Source organism: Sinocyclocheilus rhinocerous, unplaced genomic scaffold (assembly GCF_001515625.1).
Source record: "Sinocyclocheilus rhinocerous isolate Xijiao unplaced genomic scaffold, SAMN03320098_v1.1 scaffold1960, whole genome shotgun sequence".
NCBI classification, from domain to species: Eukaryota; Metazoa; Chordata; class Actinopteri; order Cypriniformes; family Cyprinidae; genus Sinocyclocheilus; species Sinocyclocheilus rhinocerous.
This window is the reverse complement of record NW_015661990.1, coordinates 445635-453787: the sequence shown is the minus strand read 5'-3', so window position 1 is coordinate 453787 and position 8153 is coordinate 445635. Positions and strand designations below refer to the sequence as shown.

Sequence of the window (8153 nt, the reverse complement as noted above, 5' to 3'; positions counted from 1 at the left end):
TTGTAGCGGTCGCCACCGCCTCGGGGGAAGTGTGTACGGTCCAGACACAAGATGGCAACCGGCATTATGGGAAGCGCAGTGGACTGTGGAAGGAATGCTGGGCTTGAGAGCGTGGTTCGCGGTTAATGGTTCATTGAGTCCAGTACGGAAGAAGGTAATGAGTGAGCTGTCCAGAAACTGTGCATGGTACGCTAAGTCCAAAAACTCACGGGTCTAGTCATCGAGGGGGCACTCGCTTTGGCTCAGGAGAGAGCTTTCAGAGATTGATGAGGAGGATGGCATGTGGTCAGTCACAAGTTATCCATCAGATCCTTAGGCCAACAATTTTCTTGATTTCTTCACAGTAATCCTGATGGTCCCACTAATGTTTGATTGAACGTGCTTGACAAACTGCAATGAAAAAAAAAGTACAGTAACATCTGTTAATTTACCTACAAAATAAAACAACAGCTTCTATATCTAATTATTCTGCTGTCAGCCAACTCTTTCTCAGATGTCACATTCTAAACAGAGAGTTGTTGTTTTCCTGCCCTGGGTACATTACATTTCCATCGTAATTGCTTGCTTGATATGTGTTTTGTTGTTCATTCTTCAACAGTTCGGCAACAACTTAATGCTTACAATTAGACAAAAAATGTTAATAACAAAATAGTAGCTCACCTTTTCAATATATGTAATGATTTCATCATTGCTCAGCTCAACAAAGGATCTCAATTTAAAAGTTGCATAAGCAAATGCTGTCATATCTGTAAAATGAAAGCTCACATTAGATTCATATTAGCATAGGTGAATAAAACTCTAATTTAATAACAAAATCTGAATAGTGTTTAATCAAACATGCATGAACAGATCAAATAAAATTGCTTTTTTACTTTGTGGGACTGAATCTAGAGATGAAGACGTAGACTGACTTGCTGGTTGAGTTGTAGATGTAAGTTGAGATGTCATTTGAGAAGTAGATGTTGGTGTTCGAGTAGATGCTAATGCAGCTGATATCGATGTTGATGCAGTTGATGTTGAGCTCGGTGCAGCTGTTGTTGATGACAGAGTGGTTGATGTTAGCACAGTTGAACTTAAAGTTGGTGCATGTGGTCTTGATTGAGTTGTAGATGTTGGTTCAGTGACTGCTGAGCGAGATGTAGACGGTGGGGCAGGGGTTGTTGTTGATGATCGAGCTGTAGATGTTGCTGTAGCTGATATACATGTCGGTGCAGGATTTTTTGTTAATCGAGCTATAGATGCCGCTGTAGCTATTATACATGTTAGTTCAGTGGTTGTTGTTCTTGTTGATGGAGCTGTAGATGTTTCTGCAGCTGGTGATGTAGAAGAAAATAACATTAGTAGATGAGATAAAAGAAAAACATCTATAGATGGCAGACAACAGTGACCTGTAAAAAAGCAAAAATGGAAGAAAGGATGCCAGTGGGAAAATAAGTTCTCCTTCAATACACGAGACACCTGCTATCATAAAGGCATCCTATTGTTGGGAAAGGACTATGAACTACTATGAGAACTGATATTATAAAAACTGACAATGTGCAAACAACTACAACGGCTGAATGTGCGGTGACTGAAGATTTTAAGACTCCCTTTGGGAGCAAACAATGCAGTATAAAACCACAAACTCAGTTCTATTATTGAATGCTTTCCTTTCTTTGACACTGACATCAAAATAACCTGCATAGCAAGTTTTGTTTGTATTTGCGGGAAGTATTTTTGCTTTGACTTTTCTTGGTTTGATTTCTAATGTAATGCAGAATCAATAAGGCATTTATGGAATTGTAGAGCAGGAACTGAGTTATAAGAGTAAAAGGTCACCTACTTTAGCAAAGAGCAGTTTCACTACTGAATCCCTTTTACTCATCTGTTTTGTGAGCTACGCTAGCTTTTTTTTAATTACAAATATTAAAGGAGAAGTCTGTGGCATCAAGCAGAATTGTGAAAATGATGACAAACAGGTTTCCAGAGCCCTGTTCCTGTTCTGTTTGGTGAAGTCAGTATACAAATACATTTCTCATGCATGACTTTGATATTAAGATGGCACAGAATAAAATGATTTACCATCCAATAAATTACCCCAAGAGATGGTCTATGGCAGGGGTCCTCAACTCTGGACCTCGAGATCCACTTTCCTGCAGATCCACTTTATAGCAGAGATTGTCTTACTATTGGGAGATACGAGGGTCTGTATTACTTACTATTGGAGAAAGCGTAACGGTCAACTTGGATCACGTGTGCCTTAATAACCAATCACATTACAGCCTTGACGTCACTGAATTTCAGTCAGAGTGGACACTCACGGTGCGTTCCAAACGGGATATATCGCCCTCCGAAGGGCACTTCGGAGTGAAAACAATCATGGCCAGACCGAAGTGCTCAAAACTGTTCACTTCAAAGGGCCCTTCGGAATGAAGGATTTCGAAGGGTACAACTGATGGACACTTCGGGCCCCCATGATCCTTTGCACAGATTCTTTGCATGATGACGGCGCCTCTGTGTGGGGACGTGATGATGATGCAGAAGGGCACTTCAAGAAACTGTTGTTTGGCCCCCTACACCCTTCAACCCTTCGAAGCTCTCACTCCGGAGGGTAAACCCTTTGAAGGGATTAGGGCATAGGGATGAGCCCTTCCGAATGGAACGCAGGGTCAATCGCAGTTTACGGATACCATAGGAAGTGCCGTAAACTGGAATACCACCTGTCGCAAAAAGTCAGTGACTTCGCTTATAAAACAGCATTTTTTTCGTTGTAAACTCTAAAAATAGTTAAATCCAAAAGTATTGTTTAGTGTAAAACATAGAGATTAGCTGATAGACTGTCGATTCATTAAATAAGCTGTTTCCTCTAAAAAGCTGTTTATTCAGCGTAGGGAAGCCTTTCCTCCATTGACATCCATTAAAAAAAAACGGCCTCTGGTCTCCTTTCCCACGTACTGCCAGACCGGAAGCATTAGCATTACGCTTTTTTGTCTAAAACATTGGCAGATCGCTGTGCTGTTCAGACTACATGACTTGATTGTCTGTCTTGAAGTCGTTGTGGTGTTCACACTACACTACGTAAATGATCCGCAAAAGGAGGTCACACACTACACGAGCGGACAACAACTCTCACCCAACGACTCTATCCCGTCCCCAAACCATGTTTTGTTACGGGAATGACACGAAACAACAAGTGAAACAGAAGTTGTTTATTTGAAAATGAACATCGGGAAGAAATTAGCACTGCAAGCTGTTTGCGTGATGAAAAGATTCGCTCCATTTCTTGTGTCCAAACTTTTCTTAAAGCCATGTTGCTGTTGCTGTTTTTCTTCCAGTGACCTCAAGCCATGCTTGCTCTCTCATTGGCTGTAGCTCGTTGCGACACCTGACACCACGTGATGTCGAGTCGGCCGACTGGTCCAGCGTTTGGTGTCGGCGAAGCGTCGGCGAGCCTCTTTGATGCGTCTTTGAGTAGTTCACACATAAAGATTGCCGAGCGCTGGTCACCTGCTGATTTTCCCCCGATTACAGCCCGACCTGTCGGCGAGCTCGTTAATGTGCAAATCGGGCTTAAAATCAACAGAAAACGAGCAAAGAATATTTACATTACCAAAGAACATCATAACTGACTCCAGTCTAGCACGAGTAGTATATGCTCTTTAAAAACACTCCCGTTATAATCAGTGAAGCTACCTACACTGTGTCATGAATAAGTTACTTACCCTCTTACCCCTTATTTACACTGCACACGTCTGCGGCGCGTTACGGCTCCGACACAGCCACCGGAGCTGATCACGGCTACTCACCAGCCGCGCCGCGGCAAGTTTCTGAAGCGCCTATATTTTTGACGGATAATAATAATAATTATAATCGTCTTGCTGTCGTCAAAGAAATCAGCAACAGGCGATATCTCTGACTATCATCGATACATGATACTATCGTCTAGATTGAAGGTTGTGATGACGATTCATTTTCTTACCATAATGTATTCTCTTGAAAATTCTTTATTGTCAAATGTGTGTTGAATGTAAACTCCTATTAGATATTTAACCATTCAATGTGAATTTATCTAAGAATATTCTTAAATAAGCAAATCTATTCAGTGATTGGTCCATGCGTATTTCGTCATCCAAAATTTGTGGAAGTTTGTGGCACAGCAAAGTGTCGTGAATCAACTCTAAGACTGACGCTTAAGATTTAGTCCTACACTTCGCTTAAATTACGACTGAGATGCTTGATAACTAACTTTTAAGCGCAGCTTTGAGCCAAGATTTTTTTACACTTAAGTCAATTCTTAGCAGCGTTCTTGAGAGTAATTCTCAGAGGCTTGAATTCTTCATCTTTATTCTTAAAGCTTAATTGAATTCTTCATCTTTATTCTTAAAGCTTCTAAGAATCCTCTCAGAGAGCTCCTAATTTAGCTTAAAAATGTCTCACTAGGAGTCTTAGCTTAAAAGTGATTCAGGACCAATCTGAGAGCAACTCTGAGCGAGGAAAAGACAGAAAAACTTTAATCTTAGTGAGGAGGCGGGGCTGACCCCGTTGCAAGCTTTGATACAGTATTTTGAAGGCTGTGATTGGTTGGTTGTCTAAGAAGGAAATAAAAGAGCGCTTTTAAGAGTAGGGTCTATTATAAGCCTTTACTTTGAAATTACAGGTGTAATCTTTCCTGTTTTACCATACTCTCTCTCTCTCACTCACACACACACACGTTATATATGTATATATATTCTTTATTTTTTATTTACCATGCTGTCATACTTAACGTATTTTATAGGAAATGAACAGCGAGCGACACGATAAGGTAAATGTTTGTGTGATCACTTTGCTTATAGAAGGTTGTGACAGACCCAAATCATCACTGCTGCATAGTTGCATTTTTCCAGTTGCCAAATATGTTCATGTAGTTAATGCAGTGATTACTTCCATTTCTGGCGCTATGGCATTTCTGCGCGGTGTCGGAGATGTTAGCGCGTCTCTAATAAGATCGGTCACAAACATTATCCCTGCACGATCTAATAACGTCTTATTAACTCACTGTCATGCATTGTGTGCAACACATTTCTTTTCCCTCTTCATGTTTCGTCCATTTTCTCCACTGCTAAAGAAACTCTTAAGCCTCTTAAAAGTCCTCGTCCATACTCCTAACCATTTTGGACCTTAAGACCTCTTTTAAGGGTTAAGATTCTTTCTGAATTACTTTTTTCTTTACTAGGATCTGTTCTTTAGTTTAAAGAGGAAACACCCACATTTCTGAGAATATTCTTAGAATTTCGTTACTAGGAGCAACTCTTAGCACTAAGATTTTTCATGAATACGGGCCCTGTAGTGTGAACTAGGCATAAAGGTTGCAGGCTTGCTTTATAGTGGCTTTGTTTGTAGTAATCCCGAAGACCTTGATTAGCCTTTTCAGGTGTGTTTGATTAGGTTGGAGCGAAACTCTTCAGGAAAGTGGATCTCGAGGTCCAGAGTTGAGGAAAACGGAAAATTTAAGATCCAGAAAAGATTTAAATTAGTCTCTGACAGATCACCGCTGAATATGTGGCAATTGCATTAAACCTTGAATACTCTTTTTTTGTTTTTTTTGTTTATATATTCATGATTTAATTGCAAAATAAATCAAATTCTGTTTTTTTAAGATATTCTAACAATATGCAGTATTAATTGTGATGCTTGAGCAGCACCACTAAGTGTACTGTAAATCTCTTTGGATAAATCACTTCTCACAAATGCCTTATTCTTAGGGGATTTATATAGTTTAAATTAGTCACACATTGGCTACTTTATAATTATGTGTAACTGTATCTGTTATTGCTCATATAATTCTATTATAACATCATATAATTTATTGAATAAAAACCACAAGCATTTGCAATTATAATTCACTGATCATTTAAATAAGTGCAAAACGTGCAGTTTGGCAATATATATATATATATAATGTTTTTAGTTTTTTAAACACATATAAGGTATAATTCAGTAAATACAGTACATTAAATGCATACCTATTCAATACATACTTTTTTTGCATTAAATACTCCCATATACATCACATACTTACATACAAATATATTTGCTTTAAATAGACGTCTTACCTGTTGGTATTGATCTACCAATCAGCAAAGCCAATCCAATAAATATAATAAATCGAAACATCTTTCAAGTTTTTTGCTACCAAACCTAATGCCAGGAAAATGACTTCTGAGAAGCAACCTAACATTTGTAATGCAAGCTTAATATACTGTCCTTAACCTCCTCCCACCGATGTAACTGTTGTAATTGTCCCGATACAACTGAACACTTTCTCTTTCTGACTGCATTGACACTAACATTACCACTCCCTTTATGGCAAATAACAAAAAAGTGCCTTCGTAACGCAAACAGAGATGCCCAGCATATTACTATTTGAAATAACTATTTTCTATTTGAATATATGTTAAAATGTAATTTATTGCTGTAATGCATTTTCAAAGCATAATTACTCCAATCTCAGTGTAACATATTTATATGATGTATCTTATTTATGCATATACCACATACCACACACCATATACATACACACACACACACACACACACATATATATATATATAATTAACAACTGGTAATAAATATAACATTGTTGTAGAGTGTTAGTAACCTGTTCAGGAGTGGAGAAACCTGTGTATCTCCTTTTTATTTTATTTTGAGTTTCTGGGTCACGGGTGGATCCTGCATTCCAAACTGTCAATAGTGCATGCTGTTCTACAGAGACGGAGAGCCAGAGAGCCAGCACACTATTGTTTTCTGTTATAAAAAAGCTTATTCATTGTTACAGATTCCCAGCAAGTAGCTTTGTTATTAGAAGATGGAATTTGGCGTATTATAAACTAAGCTGATCACAATTGCCGTTATATATACGTATATATACACACAGTTGCAATCAACATTATTCAACCCCCTTGACCTGCAAGACATTTTGTTGCAGAGAAGAAAATGTAATAAAAACAGTTCAACAAAGGCATCAGTGAAATATTAGAGAAAGTTTCTTAATACACATTTGAGTGATTCTGAGAATGTAACATTGATGAACAATGATACTAATCAAACTGGCTCTAAACATTCATGTTCAAAATTATTATAAAAGTCAAATTTTGTGCAGAATCTTTTATTCTTTAAAACCACTAATTAACGCTGCATATAAGTGCTCAGAAGCGTCTGTCGCCTCTCTACTGCAGTCTTGGCTCATTCCTCACCTGAAAAAGCTTTCAGGTCACTGATAATCTTTGGTTTGCACATTGCCACTGCTTTCTTCAAATTCAGCCAAATGTTTTCACTGAGAGTTAAATCTGGAGACTGAACAGGCCACTCAAGTACATCCTATGACTGATCCCTGAACCAAGCAGAAGAAAATATTACATTATATATTGACGTCATCACTTTTAATAATATGCCAGTAAACTGTTAATGCAATTTTTATAAAATCCTGGAACTTCAGAAAAGCTTGCATTTGTACTGCAGTCTCTGAGGGGTTGAACAATTTTGATTGCAACTCTCTCTCTCTATATCTCTCTCTCTTTCTTCTCTCTCTCTCTCTATATATATACAGTGGTGGCCAAAATTATTAGAACACTATATTTTCACCAGCTAAAAATGGTTTTAAGTCAGTTATTTCTATCTTTTGCTGTAGTGTGTCAGTAGGAAATATCAGTTCACATTTCCAAACATCAAGCATCTTGGAGACGTTGCCACAGTTCTTCTGGGTTTATTCTGTCTGAGTTTGTTCTGTTTCTTCATGAACTCGCAGACAGACTGGATGATGATCAGGGCCCGTATGTATAAAACTTCTCAGAAATGCTCTTAAGAATAGTCTTAAGCTTTGACTTAAGTGTCAAAAAATTCTTAGTAAAAAGTAGGACTTGTCTAAGAGTAGGAGACCTTTATAAAGAAGCTAAAAGCAACTTTCAGTAAAGTCTAAGACTGATTCTTAAGTGTTGACTGAGGTGACACTTAAGTGTTGTGAACTAAGGACTACAATGATGTCAACACAAAATGGCCGACCTCGACCTCTGAATCAGCCAATAGTGAGCCTGCTCATGTAAAGTCACAGCAGCACAACACCAATCATTTAATGTAACTACAATAAAATAATTTAATTAAGACACTGAAATATTTTAATATTTAAATGTATTTTT

The 8153-nt window shown here is 38.1% G+C and overlaps 1 protein-coding gene across 1 annotated transcript; it reads right to left on the bottom strand.

The window, feature by feature from the left end:
• Positions 1–302: 302 nt before the first annotated feature.
• Positions 303–6182, bottom strand: LOC107727069 (integumentary mucin C.1-like). Its single transcript, XM_016536833.1, has 4 exons — positions 6075–6182; positions 873–1313; positions 661–737; positions 303–390 (listed from the first exon to the last, which is right to left on the bottom strand). The coding sequence occupies exons 1-4, from the start codon at positions 6133–6135 to the stop codon at positions 313–315; spliced, it is 657 nt and encodes a 218-aa protein (XP_016392319.1). The 5' UTR covers positions 6136–6182; the 3' UTR covers positions 303–312.
• Between the last annotated feature and the right edge of the window lie 1971 nt (positions 6183–8153).

What these genes read in the sequence shown, in the direction of transcription:
- LOC107727069 (XM_016536833.1), bottom strand. Translation starts at nt 6,135, where the DNA reads ATGTTTCGATTTATTATATTTATTGGATTGGCTTTGCTGATTGGTAGA. An exon ending in TGGTAGATCAATACCAACAG is followed by an intron (nt 1,314 to 6,074) that starts GTAAGACGTCTA and finishes CTACATCACCAG; the next exon opens with CTGCAGAAACATCTACAGCT. An exon ending in TCATTACATATATTGAAAAG is followed by an intron (nt 391 to 660) that starts GTGAGCTACTAT and finishes TTTTCATTGCAG; the next exon opens with TTTGTCAAGCACGTTCAATC.